At 38.9% G+C, this 23,811-nt stretch overlaps 1 protein-coding gene across 1 annotated transcript in view; it reads right to left on the bottom strand.

The window, feature by feature from the left end:
- The window catches only part of STARD13 (StAR related lipid transfer domain containing 13), a 708,719-nt gene that overhangs the window by 360,059 nt on the left and 324,849 nt on the right, over positions 1-23,811 (bottom strand). The window contains exon 5 of the mRNA XM_027877625.1: positions 9,853-9,886. Coding sequence (XP_027733426.1) covers positions 9,853-9,886 — 34 coding nt within the window. The remainder of the gene's footprint in view (positions 1-9,852; positions 9,887-23,811) is intronic.

Here is a 23,811-nt window from a genome sequence, read left to right as displayed (position 1 = left end):
AGTTGCTATCAGAATAGTTTACCCAGCTCACGCTGTCCTAACCATGTTTCTGGGTGACTGTGTAGAAATAAGTAAGTGGATACCTCTGCAGATTTATTTCATATCATTTCCCCTTCACAGGCCCTCCAGTTCAATAATAAAACTGGCCTGCTAGCTATTTTTGCACATGTCATTCCATTTCATGCCTCTTTTGCATAAGGTATGGTCTGGAATGTACTCTTAGAATTCTAACTTCTTTTAAGGTTCAACTCAGTTTCCACCCCCCATGTAAGGCCTTTTTCCTGATCTCCCAAGTTATTAACACTTTTTCCTTCTTGAAATTATTTTATATGTTCTAACTTGAGTACATGATATATCCCATGAGAAGAATCTAAGCTCCTTGAGGGCAAGGCCTATTTCTCTCTCTCTCTCTCATATTCCCAGTGATAGGCTAAGTGTTTTTCATAGTAGGTGCTGAATAAATGTTTGTTTAATTAAATTTATTAGGCAGATATGATGTTTATTTGAGGGGGAGGATTTTACAAATTACCTTCTTTTTTAAACAAAAAAACTCAATCACCTCAAGAACTGATTGTTTGTCATGAAGAATGATGCAGGGCAGCAATGTTGTTAAAGCAAACAATTTTGAAAGCTGTTTGAAAGCTGATCAAAGGCAATGACCAACCTCTGATTCCAGAGGAATTATGGGAAAACATGCTATCCACTTCCTGACAGAGAAGAGGAGAACTTAGGATTCAGAATGAGAAATGTTTGTTTGTTTTTTTTAAATATGGCCAATGTGAAAATTTGTTTTAATTATGCATAATCATTGCAAGGATATTATTTTTAAAAAACATTCAGTGGTAGGTGGTGTGTGAGGAGAGAAAAATCAATTTTTGTCAGTGAAAAAAATTAATTTAAAAAATGGAAAAAAAGTGATATGATCTGCTAGTTCAAGACTCACAAGTGTTGAAGACCCTTTGAGTGAATGAATAATGCAGTAATAACCTTGAATTTTAAAAAGTGTATCAGCAGAGCAGAAGCTCTGGCAAGGGTCTATCTTGGACTACAAGTCCTCTTACAGATCGTATGTCTGCTGTCTAAGAACTACCTACCTAAGGGCGGAAGCAACACTGACAGCAAGTTGGTCCTCAGGTGATGAATTCTTGGCCATAGTGACTAATGAAACAGGAGTCCTTGGTTCTGAATGTCTTCTAATGCTTCTCCAGTGATGGTGGCAGAATGGTAAAAAGGGAGGCATAGGGTACTAAGAACTGTCATAACTGTTGCCACTCTAAATGTAAATTCTTTGTTCAACAAACCATAAGATAATATGTTAGTGAAAGAAAGGAACTGTATCTAAATTTACATTCTCTCTATAAATGAAATCAAAATATATAAAGAAGTTATAGGTAAATGCAGATGAAGAAATGAAGGACACCAAAAGCTTACAGATTATTCAGAAATGTCATGCTTAGATATTTTGAATATTCTCCTTAAGAGTAAAAACACAGAAAGCAATGGATATGCCAGGTACTAAATTACATCACACACACACACACACAGACACACACACACACACACACACACACACACACACAAGAAAAGAAAAAGTAGTTGAGCTTATCTTGACAGAAAATTCCTGATTATTGATGTGGGAATCTCTTCATAATATCTTTCTGTGTTTGGCCAAATCACTAACTAAAAAGTAAAGGTCAAAATTAAGGCAAATTGGAAGAAAAGATAAAGAAAATAAGCTATTGATTTCTGAGAACAGTTGAAAATGGGAAGTGGATAAAATTTAAGATATTGATTCTAATTATCACCATTTTTAGATATGAACTGATATAATAATAGTAATTGACTTTATATAGTGATTTACACACACACACACACAATTACATTTGAGTTGCACAATTACCCTGCAAGGTACTGACTACAGATATTATTTTTCCTCTAATTCCTATCAGAGAGTTTAAATGACTTGTCTCTATGGTCACAAAGATGGTAAGTATGAGATATAGGATGTGAACCCAGGTATTCCTGATTCCAATTCTAGCATTCTATCTACTACCCAATATTACTTCAGTGATGAGACCAAAAAGCTCAGAAAACACTTCAGTTAGCAAACACTTAACCTCCTGCCCATACTATGGCATCAAGGACAATGACAGTACGGAGTATGACCTCATTTGCAAAACATTATCCAGGATTATGATAGAAGATTTCAAGCAATATCACCTAATCAAATGTCTCAAGAAGTTGTGCAGAGGAAAATAAGCCTGTAAGACATTTGGTGCACGAGCCAACTAAGCCATCTAGAGAACAAACAAAAGAGGCCAGCCAACAAACAAACAGGAAATGGAATAGACCAGTTAAGTTTCTGCAGTCATCAGTTTTCACCATAGTGACTTTCACAACTTAGTTCTTAATGTGAGAAAGTGAAAATGACATTTAGGAAAATGAAGCTAGATGTGATATAGAAGAAATCTCTCCAGGATGCAAAAAAATTTAAAAGTCATTCAGAGAACATTTTTAATATATTTTAAAAAGTGGATAGCACTTAGGAAATTTCACAATGTATGAAACGATTTAGAGTCTAGAGCTATTTCTTGACCCCAGATCCCTGAGCTGTTTCTGACACATAAAGTCATCATTTCAACAGCAGTAATCTCTTGGTGATATGATGTTGCCATGAATCATGAAACACTCTAATCTCATAAGCATCCAAATTGTAGGTAATCCAAAGAGTAATGGAGAAATGAATGGCAGCTGTAAAATGGGAATCATAATAACTTCTACCTCCCAGGGTTGTTGTCAGGATAAAATGGCTTAGTATTTGTAAGGTGCTTTGCAAACTTTAAAATGCTACAAAAATGTAGGCAGCTAGGTGGCACAGTGGATGGAGTGCCAGGTCTTGTAGTCAGGAAGACTCATTTTCCTGAGTTCAAATCTGGCTTCAGACACTTAATAGCTGTGTGATCATGGGCAAGTCACTTAACCCTGTTTGCCTCAGTTTCCCTGTCTGTAAAATAAGCTGGAGAAGGCAATTGCAAACTACTCCAGTATCTTTGCCAAGAAAACCCCAAATGGAGTCACAAAGAGTTGGACACAAGCGAAATGATTGAACCACAACAAAAATAGCATATGATTAAGCATGACTTATATGTAAAATGTAGTATCATCAAGGGGCTAGCATGGTGGGAAAAGGAATAAAAGAAAATTGGACATCCTGAGTATTGTATGGTATGAACTAAATATTGAAGACATGATGATAATGATAGCATTTATACAGTGCTTTATGGCTTGCTGAGCACTTTACAAATATTTTCTTATTTGATTTTCACAATAACCCTGGGAGGTAGGTGTTATTATTATCCTCACTGTACAGATAAGAAAACTAAGATACACTTAAGTGACTTACTCAGGGACACACAGTTAGTAAATGTCTGAGATAGGATCTAAACTCAGTTGACTCCAGGACCAGTGCTCTATCCAATGCACCACCTAGTTAGCTTTTTAGAAGACTTTCAAAACATTGGGCACGTTGGATATCTCCTCTGGGGAAGGAGAGGGATAGAGACTAAACATATAATTTCTTTGGTAGAGGGAACTCTTAGATGAGGAATCCTTCCTAGCTAATATAGGTCAGTAATTTCTCTGCAACTAATACTCTTAGACAGCTGCTTAGAGCACTGAGAGGTTAAGTGACTTGTCCAGGGTCAAAAAGCCAGGATTTGTCAGAGGCAGGTCTTGGACTCTTCCTGGCCCTACAACCAGCTCCCTACCTTCTATTCCACATGAACAGCAATCACCCAGCATGAGAAGGCACAGAAAGGTCATGAGCTGCACTGTTGGAGGAAGTGCCCATAGCAATGATCCATCAAAGTATGGAAGAAATGAGGTAATGAGTAAAAATTTTAAAATATAATGGAAATTTGCCACACGTATTCTATTTAATAAAAGATAGCTTCTTTGGGTTAATTGTTAAAGGATGGTTTCAGGATGCATTTGATTCATTGAATGGTGGGGGCGAAGAGTTCTTAGACACCATAGATCTAGTTCAATCTCCTCATTTTACAAGACAGCAACTACCAAAGAGCAGAAATGACTTTTCCAGGGTTACACAATGAGATAAAGCTAAGTCAGGACTATAAATCTCCTGATGTTCTCTAGGGCAGTCAGCTACTGCTTACCTACTAAATGGCATTTAACCTTTGCAGAAAATGTGGTTAGAGTGAATCCACTGCTTCACAAGCATTTACTAAGCACCTACTATGTTTACAATACTGGGGATACAAAAACAAGATTAAAAATAGTTCCTTCTCTCTGGGAGCTTAGAAGTGGACAGAGAGCTAACTTATATAGAAATAAAAACAAGGTATTTTGAAGAGGGCAAGTGTACTAACAACTAGGAGTATCAGAAAAGGCTTCCTATAGGAAGAGAAGGTACCACCCGAGGGACTCCTTAAGGAAGGTAGACTTCTGAGAGGTGGAACTGAGGAGAAGGGGCATTCCAGATGTGATGGAAAGGCACTGAGGTGGGTAATGGAGTGATAAGTTTAGGAAATAGAAATCAGGCCAGTTTGGCTGGAACACAGAATTCATGAAGGGGAGGCATGTGAACTATGTCTGGAAGGGTCTACTGGAGCCAGACCATAATGGATGCCATTTACTTCCATTTCACCAAATGCAACATCTGACTTTTATCAGAGCTGAGGCTCCACAAAAGTCTGATTTAAGTGAAAGAAGCCTCTGGTGACTCTGAAGTAAGTTACCCCTTGTCCATATGACACGGACACTTCATTTCTATGTCTATGCTGAAATTCCTGGTCCCAATATAGAGTATAGGAAAATGTAGCGTGGTTATTTAGAAAAGGCCCCTCTCACATGTTGTGATGGAAGTAAGGTTAGATTTGGAGCCAGAAGTCCTGGGTTAGGATCTCAGCTCTGCCACTTACTACCTATGTGATGTTGGATAAGTCACTTAACTGTTTTGTCTCATAGTGACGGCTTTCACTTAAATCAATCTTGGGTGGGGCCTGTGTAGTGATAAAAGTCAGATGTTGCATTTGGTAAAAATGGAAGTGAATGTCATCCATTATGGTTTGGCTCTAATAGACTTTCCCAGACTTAGTTTACATGACTGCCCTTCACATGTACTTTGTGCTTCAACCGAAGTGGTCTGTTTTCTGTTCTCTGAACTTAGCATTCCACGTCCTACCTCCAGTGCCTTTCCATCATGTCTGGAAAGCACCTCCTCCTCACTTCCACCCTTCAGTTTTCTCATCTATAAAATAAGAGGTTTGGACAGATGACCTCTAAGGTCCCTTTCAGCTCTAAATCTGTGCTTCTTACTAGACTATATTTTGAAGTAATACAAATGTCTGCAGCAATTCATGTCTTGCCCTAGCCCTATTTAACCCCTAGTTGTATTATGGGAAATAATAAGAATATGGGTCAATCTAGCACAGGTTTAGTAAATAAGAAAAGTACATTTTGTGGTCACCACCACCACTACAAATACTGAACTCCAGTCAAGGACACTTCCTTCTTCCTGTTTCACTCTGTATTATGTGCCAATATGTACTAACAGTGGCCTCTTCAGTCAGCCTGAAATATTACATCTCCCTTCACACAAAAATACACCAAGCAGCTGTGTGCCAAGGGGCCTGGAAGGCCTGTGGAGGAATCCAAACAGACATAGACCATGACAGTCCTCCCTTTTTAAAACGGTAAGAAAGAATCAGCATCAAAACTGGAATTAGCCAAGGATGTCATGGAAGACAAGGAAAGAAAAGAACTAGAGTCATTCTCAAAGTCTTTTTTTTTTTTTTTGGTTATATGGGAATTTGAGTTAGCTGCTTACCACATTCGTCAGATTTACACGTGCAGAAAAATTGCTATCTGCCACCCTTCACTGATCTGTCCTACTCTCATGTTGCTTTCTCTAATTACTTCTATAGAAATGGACTTGCCTCTTTCTAGTTTTCTGCTTGCCTGCTTTCCTATTCATTTCCCCTGACAGAAACAGAGCACCAAAAGGCAGTGTGACTTTCAACAGCTATGAACCAGGGACTTTTGCAGGCACAAATTCTACCTCCCAATATGCAAAAATCACAATATGAGAGCCAGATATTATATGATGGGTCATCAAATGCTGACCTTTTTAGAGATTAAACTGCAACAGGAAAAAAAAAACCATTTGTTATTTGAAGGGTGAAAATTGTAGCTGGTTCTCTCTCTGGATTTAAATTAGATGAGAAAACAAAACTTTATCCTGTGGTGGGAGAAACATTAGGGCACTATGGCATAGTTGATCCGGAAACATTAAGCACCTACTATGTGCCAGGCACTGTGCTAAGTGCTGAGGATATAGAAATAAATCAAAGACATTCTTCCTTTCAAGTAGCTCGTAATCTAATGGGGAAGACAACTTGCAGATAAGTACATATAAATTACATGCAGCATAAATAGGGAATAATCAACAGAAGGAAAGCGCTAAAATTATTAAGATTGAAAAAGACACAGTAGAGAACTGATCTCTGAGCTAGAAAGGCTTGGTTTCAGTTCTGTCTCTGACACATACTGGTTCTGTAACTCAGGGCAGGTCACTTGACCTCGGTGCTCTGGGTGATTCTCTGAGACTGGAAACTACAGAGAAGGTGCTGACCTGTATTGGTAGAAGGAATGCACTATGTCCATAAAGTCACAGGTTTAGTCCCGAGCCCTATAGTCAGTCCAAAAGTCAGTAAATAAGCATTTATTAAGCAACTACTATTGCCAGACACTGGGGTCTTTGGGGTTTTCTTGGCAAAGATACTGGAGTGATTTGACATTTCCTTCTCCAGTTCATTTTACAGATGAGGATATTGAGGCAAATGCAGTTAAGTGACTTGCCCAGGGTCACAAAGCTAGCAAGCCCTGGGTGAGGGAAATATGTTGAACATAAACAAAATAAATCAACAAGCATCTACTACGTATGAGGCACTAGAGGTACAAAGACCAAAAATGACAGTCTCTTTATTAAAGGAGCTTATGTTCTATTAGGGGAAAGAAATGCACACATATATGTAAATATGTGTGTGTGTATATATATATATTATACATACAAACACACACACACACACACACATACACACACACACACACACACACAATGTAATTGGTAGGGAGGGAACTAGCAGCCTGGGAGAAAATCAGGAAAGTCTCCAAATAGAAGTTAGAACTTGATCTGAGCTCAGAAGGATAGTAGGGATTTTAATAGATACAGATAATAGATAAGGAGGAAGTGCATTCCTGGCATGGAGGACAGTCAATGAAAAGGCAGGGAGATCTGGATTCAAATCCTCCCTCAGGAAAGTCATACAAGAACATCAAGATTGATTGCCAGTACAGCCTATGAAGGTGAGTCATGTATAATAAGGCTGGAAATACCTTACAACAAGGCTGGAGCTAGTATGTGAAGAGCTTTAAATGCCAAAAAGGATTGTGTATCTGAGCTTAGATAATCAAATTTTTATGTAGCCAAAAAAGAGAGATGAAATCACATTCATATGCCAGTTGTCTAGTTAAAATGATTAATTTTCTAAAAGCAACATGCTGCTGATTCAGGTGCATTCCTCAGTCACTTCTAAGATGAAGCATGGTTTTATTATTTTTATTTAGTTAGTTTTTTTGTCAAGGTAAATGCACTTCACACACTCAGATACAGGCAGATATTTCAACAAGAGAAATGAAGTACCCAACATTTTCATTATGGAATGATTTACTACTTAGAGGAATATATTCAACTTTAAGGAAGGATAAGTTGGTAGAAGCTCACATTTATATAGATTGTTAAGCTTTAGAAAGGACTTTTCCCACAATAACCCTGAGATTTAGGTAGTGAGATCTTGTATCCATTTTACAGATGAAGAAACAGAGACTCTGGGAGCAGAAAGTGATGCAGTTATTAAATGTTGATGCCAGAATCCAAAAGGGTTAAACCAGAGGTGTCAAATGCTGGCAACACTCCCGAGTTGGGCTAGAACCAGGTTAAAATATAATTGGGAAATACTGAACAAAATAAATAAAATACAATAGAACATAGATAATATTAACATGCAGTTTTCTAAGTCAATATACAACCAGCAGATATCCTTAAGAACCATTTTTTAGTCGAGTCCAACTCTTTGTGATCCCACTTGGAATTTTCTTGGCAAAGATGCTGCAGGGGTTTGCCGTTTCCTTCTCTAGCTCATTGGACAGTTGAGGGAACTGAGACAAACAGGATTAAGTGACTTGCCTAGGGTCACCCAGCTAGTAAGTGTCTGAGGCCAGATTTGAAATCAGGAAGATAAGTCTTCCTGACTCCAGGCCCAGCACTCTATCCACTGTGCCACCTACCTTCCCCTCCCCTCTTTTTTAAGTATCTGAGAGAAAACAGGGATAAAGGTCTTCCATTGTTTGGTCACTATTTTTTGAACACTGGTCAGTTAAGTCAGGAAAAAGCAGCTTATGCTGTTTTCTTCTTGCTTTCCTTGTACTTCACATGAGCATGAGCCCTGCTAGGGGTAGAATAAAGAAGACCTAGATTGAAATCTTGCCTCAGGTAATTCCTTAAGGCATACACTTATCCAGATGGTTAGCAGTATGTAATGATGCAGTCACAGATCCTTTGAGCCTTTCTCACATTCATTATGCAAGATCATGTCAAAACCAGAATTTAAAGGTATTTCACAATATTTTGTGAAAACTAAGATTTAAAGATATATACCAGATGCTTCAAGGCTATATCCATTTTACCAGATTATGTAAAAACTAGAATTAAATGTATATACCCCCCTGCCCCCTCCTAAAAAAAATAAAGCTTTACCAGTTCTAACTTTTTGATTGTGAAACTTTCCTAGATAATTCGTACTCAAATTTGTCTCAAAGTACTATGACATCATGGAATCATATGTTTTCCTTGTAAATGCTAACTTTTGAATATACATACACACTCACATAAACATATGTGCTGTACCTACATCCTATACGTAATGTGTATATCTATATGTCTATAGATATATTGCTGCTAGTTAGTGGGGCAGCTAGGTAGTACAGTGGATAGAGTGCTGATCCTGGAGTCAGGAATACTCCTCTTCCTGAATTCAAATCTGGCCTCATATACATACTAGCTTGTGACCCTGGGCAAGTCATTTAACCCTGTTTACCTAAGTTTCCTTATCTGTAAAATGAGGCAGAGAAGGCAATGGCAAACCATTCCAGTATCTCTGCCAAGAAAACCCCAAATGGGATCACCAAGAGTTAGACATGACTGAAAAAGGATTGACCAACAACATAGACATATCTGTTAGAATCCCTGCTCTAAGTTTTTTTAGTAGTAATTATAGTTTTACATGAAGCCATTCATACTATTTGATCTATTCCATACAGAAAAAAGTGTCAAACATCAGCATGTAAGAGGTAGAGAATAAAGTTATAAAAGAATTTTTTTTCGCTGTGTGAAGCTAACAACTATCTTTAATGTGGATCAAAATCCACTGTCCTGCTCTCGTCAGCATCCTGTGCTAAGCAAATGAAGCAGCTCAGAGTAAGAGATAAGCATATATGCTAATGATTCTGGCTAGGCAGTTCACCAGTATGGTAGTGGAAAGAAGATGAAAAGGAGGAGAAAAAGGTGAGTAGGGGTCATTAGGACATAGTGTGAACAAAATCATGGATCCTTGGAACACAAACATATTGAAAAAGAATTCATAACATCTTCCTATTAATAATTCATCAAAATGTACTTTCAGTATTTAATGACATGCAAACTGTGCATGGCTCTTTTAAAGTACAAACTTATCTAAAACAAAAGTATAAGCATATGTCATAGAACAGACTTACCAGCTCTCTCCTTGACCTGTTTGTCAGGCAGCACCTGTAAGAAGAAAATCACCGTTTGATTATCTCAGAAATCATACCCTACCCCCAATCATAAATGCCATCAATGGACAACAAAGAAAAAATCTAAACAAGATTGAATACTCCCAGTCAAATGGCACCTAGAACTTAAAGATTAAAAGGCCTCCCAGGCCAGGAGAAGGTCATGACTCTCATGAGTTAAAACCTGATCTTATTATCCAAATGGCCCTGGGTAATAATAGCAGAGTACTCAGTTATAGGGAAGATCAGTCCATGTTCATTCCTGGCAATTCAGAGCAGTGGTGAGGTGACAAGGCATTGTCACCCATAGTTGTAACTGGAAGCATCTACAAAAAAGATTCATGTGAAAATCAAAGTATGATTTTCTGAAGAAAAGGGGACATAAACAGTAGAAGCCTACTCTTTGATACAGTCTTCACAAGTACAGAATATTCTAAGTACTTATAGTATTGGGTCCAGAGTTAATATTAGAAGAAAGAGTGAATTAGGTGAAATTTGCCTTTGGTGACCCCATTTTTGATGCACTTTCCCTCTTTTCTGCCCATCCTTTCAGCTTGCATCTACATACCAATGACAAATTCCTTTTTGAGGATAGAATAGTGTCAGGTAAAGGGAAATCAAGTCAGGTCAAGAAGTATGTGCCAGATACTCAATAATAGTGATGATGATAATGATGATAGCTATCACTTACATAGCACTTTAAGGTTTGCAAAGTACTTTTATTTTAAACTCACAACAACCTTGGGGTATGGGGTGCTATTGTTAGTACCATTTTCCAGATAAGGAAGCTGAGGCAGGCAGCTGTCAAGTGACTTGCTTAGATCACACAGCTACTAAGTGTCTGAGGTTATATTTGAACTCCGGTCTTCATGATTCCAGCACTCTATATCCTGTGCCATTAAATACAAAGGTTAGTTAGTGCTGATGGCTGATAATTCCATTGAGCCTGGAGACAACTCTGGAAACTCAAAGAAAGTTGTTTATGAGGAAAGTGAAGTATCAGGCAATAAATTGCCACCATGTGACCCCATTTATCCCCAGGGGAAGATGTAAGTTTCCCGAAGCCATCTGTGGCTCTCCTCTTGGGATCATTTTCTTTCCTTGTTCAGATGGTCAAGAGCAGAAAAGTCAACTATATTAGGGCTTCGAGTATTTGGGCATTGTTAGTACTAGCCAAAGGATCACAAGTATATCTTATGAGGTACAAACAGCTCTGAAATAATTCAACATATGAGTTCCCCAAAAGCACTGTATGCTATGTAAAATCATGTAATTAAAAACCACAGAGCTTATGAGGAAAATGGAGTTGGGGCACAAAGCTCAAAAACTTTTATCAGTAACACATTAAAAAAAAAAAGATAGGAACCTAATAAAAATGACAGCACAGTTTTACACATGTTAAATGGTTAAGAAATATACAAACACTTCAATAAACAATGGGCAGCTAGATGGCATTGTGCATAGAGCACCTGACCTGGAGTCAGGAAGACCTAAGTTCTAATACAGCCTTAGACACTAGCTGTGTAACCCTGGTCAAGTCACTTAACCCTGTTTGCCTCGGTTTCCTCATCTGTAAAATGAGCTGGAGAAGGAAACGGCGCCTTGTCAAGAAAATCCCAAATGTCATCACAAAGAGTCAGACACAATGAAAATGACCAAACAACAGCAACAAAAACAATAATTGTGGCCATATCTGGGGCCTTGGGCAGACTGTATAAGCAAGTTGGTCAGGCTATAACAAGAAGCTTCTAGAAGAGGCTGTGACTGAAAGAGCTGAAGAGGAGGAGGGCATGGTGTGGACCTGAGACAATTAATATGCTAGTTTACCTTGACAAAGACCTGAAATTTTATTGTGGAAGTGGGCATTGGAATTAGGGGCACAGCTATTGTAAAGCAGTGCATTTTTCTGCATTCTTGCTGTTTCTCAGAGGTAAAATCGGGCAAAAGAAAACTTGAAATTTGAGTTATGTTCAAAATGTTCCCTTATATCAATAGCATTGGAACAAATTTACATTTTCAAAATATGCATTATAGCAGAATGTACTGTACTCCTAAGGATACTTTTTTTTTAACTTGATTTCTCTGATTGTTCCCTGGGTTGCTGTCATTGCCAAAAGAACAAATCACCTATGACGGCCAGCCTATTGGTGATGAATATCTCCATATTTAGCTAAGCTGTTCCTCCTATATCAGGCAGTCTGTCACTTACATAGCCTTTGAGAACTCAGAGTCATCTTAGTCAACCAACCAACAAGTATTTATTAAGTGCCTTTAATGTGCCAGGCAGTGTTCTAAGCAGTGAGGCCAAGAATACAACTTTAATGGATGGTCCCCAGCACAGTCTCCAGTATGTAGGGTAGACCTTCAGTGAAGGATTATGGGATGATATAGACAAAAATTACATAGGATGAGAAGAGGTGGATTGGTTGTGTTCTGAATTCTTAGAAGGTGATCTCACTCACCCACATCAAAGAGATTAGTGGACCATTGAAGTAGGAAAGTATAAATTGTCTTACTAAGAGGGAAAGACATGGCTCTCCGTAGTAACTCTTACAACCTTGTAATTTCTCTAGCTTCATAATAGCTGTGAACTCACTGGTTGTCCCCATTTGTCTGAGGATAACACCATTTAAGGAAACTACTTTACCAAAGTGCTGTGTAAAGGATGTAATTGCATTTGGGAATAGCTACTTTGGGCAAAGCAATAACACCCAGTTAAGAGGCATGAATGGAATAAGCTCAACATCTGAGTATACTTTACTGGGAAGTCTCATCCTTTGAGGCAGCCCAATGATCAGTGAAGTGAGTGATGACTTTTGACCAAGTCTCAGCAAAAAGCTGTTTCAACACCTGCCACTCTTGAGCTACAAAGAAACCGTTTGTTTATCGCCCGAAGTAGTAAACCATTCTAACAAGAAACAGCAAATAAAACCCCAAGGTAAATAAACCAGATGATAAAGGAGTGATTCACTTTCCTATTGGCTATTTGCTTTGCACAATTTTCACCTGCTCATTTCAAACACAGAGATATATTCAGTAGAGGCCTGAATTCCAATTATATAATAGTCCATGAAACAGGGAATAAGGCCCAAGTAGAAATGAAGGGGGTTATAGTTTTGCCAGGGCAGGGCAAACATAGCTACCAATAATAGTACATTTCCTTTGATGGGAATAAGGTATATGATCATTAAACATATGTAGTGAATCTGGTTCATAATTACAGATTTGGTCTTCTTATTTTATAACCAAAATTATTTTTTTAATCCATTTGGAAATTTTTTAAAATCTAAGAACAGGTGTACATTATGGGTGAATACGTAGACAAAAGGGAAAGATTTTATATCACTGTAACCTGCAATTGCAGAGTCTGAGGATCTCTGACTGGAGGAAAAATAAAATAAACCAATCCAACCATGGTATCCCCTGCCACTGGAAACTGATCAAGTAAAAGCATATACAGCTCTTTATCGAGTTCCTTAACTACTCCCACTAAATTTTCATTATTGGCTAAATTTGCCTTGGGTTCAAAATTAATACACAGTCCTGCAAAAACTTTAAAAATCAATACTACTACAAAGACTACATGTGTTCTATACTGCCTACATTTTCTACATTGGCTGAAGAGAAGACAATTACCTTTTAGCAGCAAAAACTAAAAGTTTCCCTGCTTTCAGAGTTTCCCTGAAAACAGATAGCTGTATAAAAGGCAAGCCAAGAAAAAAAAAAGAATTAAAAAAACCCTCAAAATTATTTAAAAACAATCATGGCCTTGTTTCTATTGGCTCTACTATGATTTCTTTTAGGCCCAAGTTTCATGAAGCAGTGTTTATTTTCATGGCTCAGTTGGTATTAATAGTTACATTAAAATCTATTTGTTCTGACTTGAAAATGTCTGAATTATACCTCTGTTCTGAGTGATCCATGATTCTAGCAATGTGAGCACACCCTCCACCAATATGTGTTGTCATTGATCCATGCCTAATCACCCCGATGCCCATATTTTAACTCATATCATCCAAAGAGTAGATTCTTGCTCTTCCTGCATTACAGGACACTCAATGTACCAGTGCAGCTTCCCATCATCCTGCTCCCTGAATATAGGTCACAACTGCATCATACTTACATCCACCTTAACCATCTTTCCCTCTCCCTTTGAGGGTGGAGTTTAGAATGTTTTGAAATCCTTGTATTCCATGTTTCACTAATACTTTCTACAATATTGCAGTTCAAGTAGTGGGCTCTTGCAGCAATGTACCATGACAGTCTATCATCTAAAAACTGTACAGTTTCCCAAATAAGATCTGTACCTCAGTTCTGGTTCTAGCTCATTATCCATTCATAGGCCAGTCCAAGATGCAATTTAATTTAATAATAATAGTTTTCATCTATATAGAACTTTAAGGCTTGGAAAGTACTTTACATATATTATTTTATTAGATCCTCACAGAATCTTATGAAACAGGTGCTATTATTATCCCCCTTTTAACTATGCAGAAAGAGGGGACAGATAGCCTAAGTGACTTGCCCAGAGCTACAAAACTAATAAGGTCAGAGGAAGGATTACAACTCAGCTCTTCCTGACTCTGAGCCCAATACTTTATCCATTATAACATACTCAATATCACATTTTTGAAGTACCTACTATGTGCTAAGATACATTGTGCTAGGAACTATGTATATAAAGGTAAAAATAGGTACAGTCCTACTTGTCCTTAAAAAGCTTAGAATTTGTTAAGGGGGTGAGACACACAAATAAATCAAATACCGGTTGTTATAATGACGAAAGTGCCTAGGAACAGAAGCATGACAGACTGGGGAAGGATAGAGATTCTTGAGTTGTGAACATCAGGGAAGGCCTCATAGAATAAGTGGCACCAAGGGCTGGACCTTGAAGTAATTGAAAGTTTTCCAGAGTCAGAGATATGGAGACTCCTGGAGTCAAATCCAGGAGTGGGAGATGACACACATAAATTCACATAGGTAGGGCAGGGAATGACTATTAGTCCGATTTGTCTGCAGTGTGGAGTTTGTGAAAGATATTTAAGCTCTCTGTGCCTCAGTTTCTGCATCTGTAAAATGAGGACAATAATAGCACCTGTTTTACACGGTTGCTATGAGGATCAACTGTGCTGATACATATAAAGTTCTTTGAAAACTTTAAAGCACTATATAAAATCAGCTATTATTATTAATATGAATTAATTAATTAATTAGCTAGAAATCAAGTTGAAGCCAGGCCATGGAAGGCCTTGAAAATAAAGAGAATGTATTTTATGCTTTATATTATGGGTAGCCCCTGAAGGCTTTTGAGCAGGGGGAATGGCATGATTAGACTTGAGCATTCAGAGAATTACTTTGGCAGTGATACAAAATGGAGATCAAAGAGGGGAGAGACTAGAAGGAGGGAGACCAGATAGGTCTCCTTAGATGAGAGTTGAATAAGGGACTGAAAAAGGTGGCAGCAGGTAGCAGTGGGTGCAGAAGAGAAGGAAGGGACGTATGAGACAATATCAAGGTAAAATTGACAGGATTTCCTTGGCAACTTAGTGAATGTGAGAGAGAGTAGAATGTGTAGATTATACATCCACCCCAAAGACGACTCAGGTTTGAAGCCTAGGTGACTGGAAGAATGGTGATGTCACCTACACAAACAGGAGAAGAGGGTAGGTTTTATGGGAAAATGAATTCAGTTTTGGACATGTTGAGTTTTAGGAGTTGATGAGCTATCTTATGCAACCGGAAAGGGAGGAATTTGAAATGGACATTTTAAGGTGTAAGACAAAGGTAGGAAGCCTGTGACCTTGAGGCCACATATGACCCCCTAGGTCCTCAAGTGTGGCCATTTCACTGCATCCAAACATCACAGAACAAATCTCCTTCATAAAAGGATTTCTTTTGTGAAACTTGGACTCAGTCAAAAGGCTGCACCCAAGGACCTAGAAGGCCACATGGAGCCTTGAGGCCACAGGTTCCCCACCCCTGTAGGGGAAGAGCCAGGAGGTTATAGCATCATAGAAGCCAGGGGAGGATAGAATATCAAGAAAGAGGGAGTATCACATGCTGCAGAAAGGTCCAGTCTCAAATTTCCATCTGCCTTATCTACCTCTCTACCTGGATACCCATAACAACAACAGCAATACATAAACTTGTAAAGTACCTTAAAATATCACTGAGTAAAGGCATTTGAAAAATTGAAAAGTCACTGAAGACATTGTAGAGTAGTTTTGGTAGACTGCAGGGAATGTAGTTTGCTAAGGTTTGAGAAGTTAGTCGTGAGAAAATGGAGTGAATGCAGATGACTTTTGCTAGGAATTTGAAAATGAAGGACAGAATCTCAGAATTAAGAAGCAATTTTGGGAGCCACATGGTCCAACCTATACTTGGACAAGAGTCCCCTCTTCAGTGTTCTGAGTGGTTATCCAATCATTGCTGTAAGTTCTCTAGTAAGGGGGAACCAATAATCTCTAGGCATAATCCATTCAGCTTTTAGATAATCAATTATTAGGAGATGTTTCCTTAAATTGAACTGAAATCTGCCTTTCTGCAACCTTCACTTATTTCTCTTTGTACTGTTCCCTAAGGCCAAGCTGAACAAGTCTAAGCTCTCACTTACAGGACAGCACTTCAAATATCTGAAGACATCTATCATATCCATCCCAAGTCTTCTCTTCTCTAGGATAAAAATTTCAAGCTCTTTCAACTGATCTTCTCATTGCCTGCTCTTAAGGCCCTACTACCCTGGCCATCCCTTGTGAGGGACTGTCTGATGTTGGCTACTGCCAAGTGAGAGATTGTGGCAAGATGGGGTAGGAACAAGATATTAGGAAGTAACCGGAGCTCACGCTCCCGAGGCAGGGGCTGTGCTAGGCGGAGTTGTGGTGAACTGGGATGGGAACTGGATATGGAGAAGTAACCGGAGCTCATGCTCCTGAGGCAGTGGGCAGTGCTATGTGGAGCTGTGATGGCTGGGGAAGGAACAGAATACAAGGAAGTAGCCGGAGCACGTGCTCCTCAGGCAGGGGGCTGTGCCACGTGGGAGTGGGACGGCAGAGGATGAGTTCCCTTTGCTTAGTCCCCTCCCTAAGTGCAACGTCAACCCCAGACACCTCCTTCCTGTGTCCTTCCTGACTTCCTGGGTCACGTACTTTCCCTTTGTGTAGCACTGACCCCAGACGCCTCCTCCCGGTATCTGGGCCTGACTTCCTAGGTCACTTGCTCTCCCTTTGTCTATGCACTAATCCCAGACGCCTCCTTCCTGTATCCGGTCCTAGCCTCCTGCATCACTTCCTCTCCCTTGGTGAGCTAAACCCAGACATCCCCTTCCGGTATCTGATCCTACAATCAATGACTAGTAGGTGGGCTGAGGAGGAGGGGCTAAGTAGGTACTTAAGGAACGGTAGTGGTCGGGGCTCACTCTCTCTTTGCTCCTGCTCTCTTGCTATGGCCTTCCTGCTTGGCCTTGCTGTGATGGCCTCTGAATAAAGCTCGGGTGTTGGCACCTCCTGGTCGGCTCGTCTCTGTGTGTTTAACCGGGTAGGCTCCGAAGACTGGTAAGTAGTATGACTCTGGCAGCCTGCTCCTTATAGGAGGAGAGTGCATGGCGTGGCTGGCACAATCCCTCATTAGACACTCTCTGGCTATTGGTGCTGTCCACAAAATACATCTTCCAGGATTGAACATAGTACTCAAGACGTGGTCTGACCAGGCAGACTTTTGTAGGACCATCACTTCCTTCACTCTCTCTTGCTGCTGTTGGTTTTGCTGTTCATCCTTCATTCTCAAAGAGAACTGATGACATCATGAGGGTGACGTGTTGACTTGTGTGTGAATTGGATTTAAGTGAGGCAGAGCTATGCAAAGAAAGGCTTTCTTAATTAAACCTAAGATGACATTAGCTTTTTTTTTGGCTTCCATATTTGCCCTGATTAGTCACATTGAGCATGTAGTTCACTATAATCCCCTGATTTTTTTGGGGGGTGAACAGCTATCTAGTTAGGCTGTCCTCACCTTGTACTTGTTAAGTTGATGTTTTGAACCTAAGTATAAAATTTTATTCCTATTATAAAATTTATTTCTATTATACTTCATCTTATTAGATTTGGCCTAATTTTAAGAACTGATAAGATTTTTTTCAGATCCTGACCATTCCAGCATTATCATTTCCAAATATGATTAACACGCCATCTATGCCTTTTTCCCCCAACTCATGGATAACAATGTTAATTAGCACACAGATCAGCACAGATCACTAAGAATCTTCATTCATTCTTCCTTACCAGTTGACAATGACTACATTTTGGACCAGGCCATTCTGTTAGTGCTGAATCCACATGACAGCATTACTGTCTAGCCCACATCACTTCATATTTTCTACAAAATATCATGAGAGACTTTGTCAAATCCTTTGCAAAGATGTAGGTAAACTGTTTCTAACATATTCCTCAAATTTGCCAGTCTATTTATACTGTCAAAAAAGGAAATGGGGTTAGCATGGTACAACTTTTTCTTGATAAAGCCATTTTGGCTCTTTGTGTCTGCTGCTTCCTTTTCTTTTTTTTTTTCCTATTAAATGTAGTCTTAAAAACTTAACATTGAGGGTCAATACAAGCAACTAAATTACTTAACTTTAACTAATTTTAAATGCTCTGAGTATTATACTTTTTCATACATACCCTGTGGGTTCTCACTGGATTCTACTGTTTCCAAAAAAAGATCTTCACTATCTCTTTAGTAACATATTCTAAAATCTTTCAAGGAACCCAAGTCAAACTCTCTTGTGTATAGTTGGAAGTCTCCACTCCTTTCCCTTTTCTGAAAATCAGCCTATTTTTTGCCCTTCTCCAATCCTGTGTCACTTCTCCCATACTCAAAAGTTTTTGTAAGAACACTAGCTCCTTCAGAACCCTGTGATGTTCACTGCTTTTGGTTACTTGAATTCCTTAAGGTCGGCTAGGCATTCATATTATCTCTCTACTTATCATGGGTTTCAATTCATCATCAACTTTGTTCTGTCCTTTCCATTTTAAACATCATTCATCTTGGCAAAGAAAACAAAAGTGAAATTAGGTTTGAGTAGTTCTGCCTCTCTCTGAAACCCACCAATCTGTCTGTGATCCAGAAATCCTATCACTACTTTAAGCCTTTTTTCCTCAATGTACCTAAAATGTCTTTTTTGTTATCCTTAGCATTCCTTACCAGCTTCTGCTCATTCTGACACTAATTTGCATTCCTGACACTAATCTTTCAAGCTCATGTCACACATTTACATTTGTCATCCAATAGCTATGCTAACTTCCATCCTCTGAACATGTTTTTTAAAAAATCTAAAATGGTTTCTAATATCCCTCTGCATAGACACATGTCTCTTTTTCTCCTTGTCAGAATGGTTTCTCTTTCTCTAGAATTTCATCCTTGAGAGTTTCTCATCCCTTCTGGGCTGTTTTTTCCCTCTAGAATTTTAGGCCATGGGACTCTACTCGTCTTTTCTTTGAACTCTTTGAAATCAGCTCTCTTCAAATCCATAGATGTGACAGACCATACCCAGCTTTTATCTCCTTCTTAACCATAGATTATGAGGTGGACTAGTCACTTCCCTCTAAGGTTTGTTTCCATCATTTCCACTCCAGCAACCAGTTCCTCTTTGTTGTTTAGAATCAGGTTCACAATAGAAATTCCATTACTTCTCTCATTTTTTAAAGGGAGTAGGAAAGCATGAGGCGTAATTCTAGGGTCTTCTAATGCAATAAACCTCAGTAGTATAGTGAATGAGTCTAAAATGATTTTATTTGATAAGCTATGGCATTTTAATAAGTGTTCAACATCTGGGGCTAATAAAAGGATTTTTATATTTTAGAGTTCATCTGTAAAGAAAACAGAAAACTCTATAATCCTACAGTATAACATAGATTACAGATGGCACATGATATATTTGGGTGGCTCCATTTCCTTCCTGATTAGTAGATATAAAAAGGGACCACTTTTTCCCCCTTTTTCTTCTGTTTTATATGGTATTATAAAAAAAAAACTAAGAAAGCACATCGAAGGAAAACTAAATTTCTTAATAATATTCCTGATTATAGCTTATTTTCTGGCTTCAGTTCAGTCATATTTAATATGACAGGGATCATTCTAAAATAACAACATGAGAATTTTAGCTTCTAGATCAATATTTTAAATAACAGCTTTACAAAGCTGGTAAAATCACAAGGACTTGGGAAATGTATCTCTTCATATATGCCTCAGTAGAGCTATAACTAGGAATTCTGAAAGCTTCAGTAAATTCGGTTGGGGTTGGGCAGGGTGGGAGAGTCAAAGATATGACCACTCCCAGGGGTGTGTATGATTGAAGAAGAAGGGAGACAGAGGTCACGGGAGTTGAGGATGTTGAGAAACTGAGAGACCAGAGTGTTCAAAATAGGGCACTGGTGGGGGTGGGGCAAAGAAGATTGTGAGTGGGAAGTGAAGTTCTTTGAGAAGAAGGTCTGTAGTTGACAATCTGAAGGACCTTGACAGGATTGAGCACACTGTAAAGGAGAGGTGGTTGCTGGGTACTGGTGGCTGAGGGAAGGTGTGAAAATAACAGTGTGGAGCAAGGAATATGCCAACTCCTTCTCTTAGTTCTATGTTATAGAGGCTGTGGGAAAAAGGAGAGCAGCCAGGCTTGAAGCGATGTCATTGAATACTGGAGGGTAGAATGAATGTGAGAAGAGAGTGGGGATTACAGTTTGAGAACTAGGGAAAGAAATTTAGGGCCAGGGAAAGAATGAGACTGACTGGCCCAAAGGCATAGTGAGTGGTAGGGACAGATTTCCAATTCAGGTCCTCAACTCTACATCCAGAAGTCTTTCCACTATTTCATAACAAAAGAAAGCTCAAAAGAGCATTCTGACCAAAACCAAACAAACCAACCAACCCCTCAAACCAAACCAACCAACCAAACAAACAAAAAACTGGCTGCCAGCCTTAGAGTCAGGAGGACCTGTGTTCAAATCCAACCTCAGACACTTGCTAGCTGTGTGACCCTGGGCAAGTCACTTAACCCCTGATTGCCTCCAAACCAAACCAAACCAAACCAAAAGGGCACTCAGGAAAAGGAGAGCAGAAGAAGCTAATCAATGCGGAATGACTAGGGCTGAATTCACTACATGTGGGGAGGAACGTGTAACATTACCAGCCAGGCCTAACCACCTTTGAGGCTGGTCTCATTGATCGTGGGATCATAAACTTAGTGCTAGAAGGTTCCTTAAAGGTCACCTGGTCTAAATCCCTTGCTTTACAGGAAAGGCCTAGAGAGTTGAAATGACATAGGTCTTTTCCTGTAAATGCCTACCTCATAGAGTTGTTGGGAGGGTGTCCCAAAAGTCTTAGTGCTGGGGTACGCAAGTAAAGCATACCACTGCACTAAGACTTTTGGGATATCTTATCTATCACTCAAGTAGTATCAGAGCCAGGATTCAAATCCAGGTCCTTTGACTCCAAATCTAGCCATTTTCTCTTAAGATCCCAGGCTGCTTAGGGAAAATGGATATGGCAAGAAGTGTCAGGGGATACGAATATTGCAGGCCATGCAAGCAAGCAGGCAAATTGGGCAACCTGCTTTGTGTAGAGAAGATGTTCTCAAACTTATTAGGCCTATTGCCCCCTTTTAAAAAAAATTACTCATTGTCCCTCTGGCAATCTACTTTCTTTAACCCTTTATTTTTTTAAAAATTTGCATCATTTAAAATTTTTTTTTGAAATGACGCATCTTAAATTTAACAATTTGTTGTAAATTTGTGGGGTTTTTCCTGCATTGAAATTTTGATGATTCAACATTGCATCATGTAACTGTATAGTATCATAATATAAACAAGATATTACATGCACATATTCCTACAGATGCATGCTGGACTTCCCGAGAGTGTGCTATATACTTGCCTGTCAATACTTGCTTGTTAAGACCTGATGGCAGACTTCACCACTAACCAGTTATAGCTTGCATTTAGAAAACAAGGTAATCACTACAACTTTAACTCTGTTACACAACAGATGAAATATATACAAATGGTTTTTCAAAATTTTCTTCTCTTCTTTTCTTATGCTTCCACACACCCCCAATTGTACTTGAGGCTACTACCACCCCTCTGGACCATTCCTATGCCCCCTAGGGAGCAGTATTGCCCACTTTGGGAACCTATGGACCTTAGAGCATGAGGTAGGCAGAGTGGGAATAGGGCCCCCAGGGGAGGAATCACCCATATCATTTATGAAGTAGTCCCCAGCTGCCCTATGCTAGTTCCAGGCATTGAGTCCTATGTAAGTAGAGACACAAGCCTCTACTTTAAGTCAGAAGCTTCAGGAACTTGAGCAGAAGTAGATATGCCCAGCAGTTAAGGCTTAGAGGAAGACACAATCGACACAAGGTGCACTCAGGCATTTTAGAAACCCCAGTGCACTGATGATTTGCCTTCTCTAGTTTCCCTTTCTTCCTGCCTTTGTGATGAACTCTACTATTGCTTCTGGTAGTGCAGCTGATTCTGATCTTCTGTGTCCCTACACTTAATTTCTGTTTGTCATATTTCCTTCACCCTAGATCCTAATCTTTGTGTTTCTGTTTTTCTCCTGTAAACCTGACCTTGCACTATTCACTGACTCTGATTAGCCCTGCTACATACTGGCTTGACAAGAAGGGTTGGAGCCCCTTCTTCTGAAAGAACTTTTTTTTTCCTATCAGGATATGCAGTCACTTTGGGCTACCACAATGTTTCATAAAGGCAGATTGATAATAATAGCTGACAATTAAAAAGCATGTTAAGGTTGGCAAAGCACTTTACAAATACTATCTTATTAAGCACTTTACAAATACTATCTTATTTGGTCTAAACAACTGTCTTGTTAGGTAAACATTTTTATTATCCTTATTTACAAAAAACTAAGTCTTAGTTTAGTCTTAGCAGCTCAGTGGTACAGTAGATAGAGTGCTGAGCGTGGCATCAGAAAGACTCATCTTCCTGAGTTCAAATCTGACCTCAGACACTTTTTTAGCTATGTGATCCTGGACAAGTCACAAAACCCTGTTTGCCTCAGTTTCCTCATCTATAACATAAGCTGGAGAAGAAAATGGCAAAACCTCTCCAGTATCTCAGCCGAGGAAACCCCAGATAGGGTCACAAAGAGTCAGACACAACTGAAAGGACTGAGCAACAATAACAAGCTTTAGAGAGATTAAATGATTTGCCCATGGTCATGCAACTAGTAAGTATAGGAGGTCACACACACGTACACACACACAGATCATTTTAAAGACCTCTTTTTGGAAAAGTTGAATATGCCAAAGCATTCACAATATAATACAAGGCATAATATAATAAAAAGTGAAATTATATGGTATAGACCATAAATACTATAGAAGTTTAAAGAGAGAAAAGTTGATTGTCTTGAGCTTCTTATAAAAGATAAATCCTTGCCTTGGTGTTTTCTAAATCAATGAAATTACAGGTTCAGTTCCTATCTATATTGATTAAGAACCTACTGTGTGCAGGATTTTTAGCAGCATATGATAAGAATAACCAAAAGGTTCTTCAGTAATCTTTTTGTCTCTGAGAAACAGCAATTTATCTTTCTCTTATCTAAATTCCTATTTTATTTCTATTCATTTCTCATTTAATGTGTGTCAATGTTCTGGAGTCAGGATGACCTGAATTCAAATATCACTTCAGATTCTTACTATCTCTGTGACTGTAGACAAGTTAGTTTGCTCAGTTTCCTCATTGTGATATAGGGATAAAAAATAACGCCTATCTCATAGAGTTGTTGTGAGGGTGTCCCAAAAGTCTTAGTGCCATGTAGTATACCATGGCACTAAGACTTTTGGGACACCTTATCTATCTATCTATCTATCTATCTATCTATCTATCTATCTATCTATCTATCTATCTATCT

Source organism: Vombatus ursinus, unplaced genomic scaffold (assembly GCF_900497805.2).
Source record: "Vombatus ursinus unplaced genomic scaffold, bare-nosed wombat genome assembly UNPS02014813.1, whole genome shotgun sequence".
Lineage (NCBI taxonomy): Eukaryota > Metazoa > Chordata > Mammalia > Diprotodontia > Vombatidae > Vombatus > Vombatus ursinus.
This window is presented reverse-complemented; position numbering and strand designations above follow the sequence as displayed.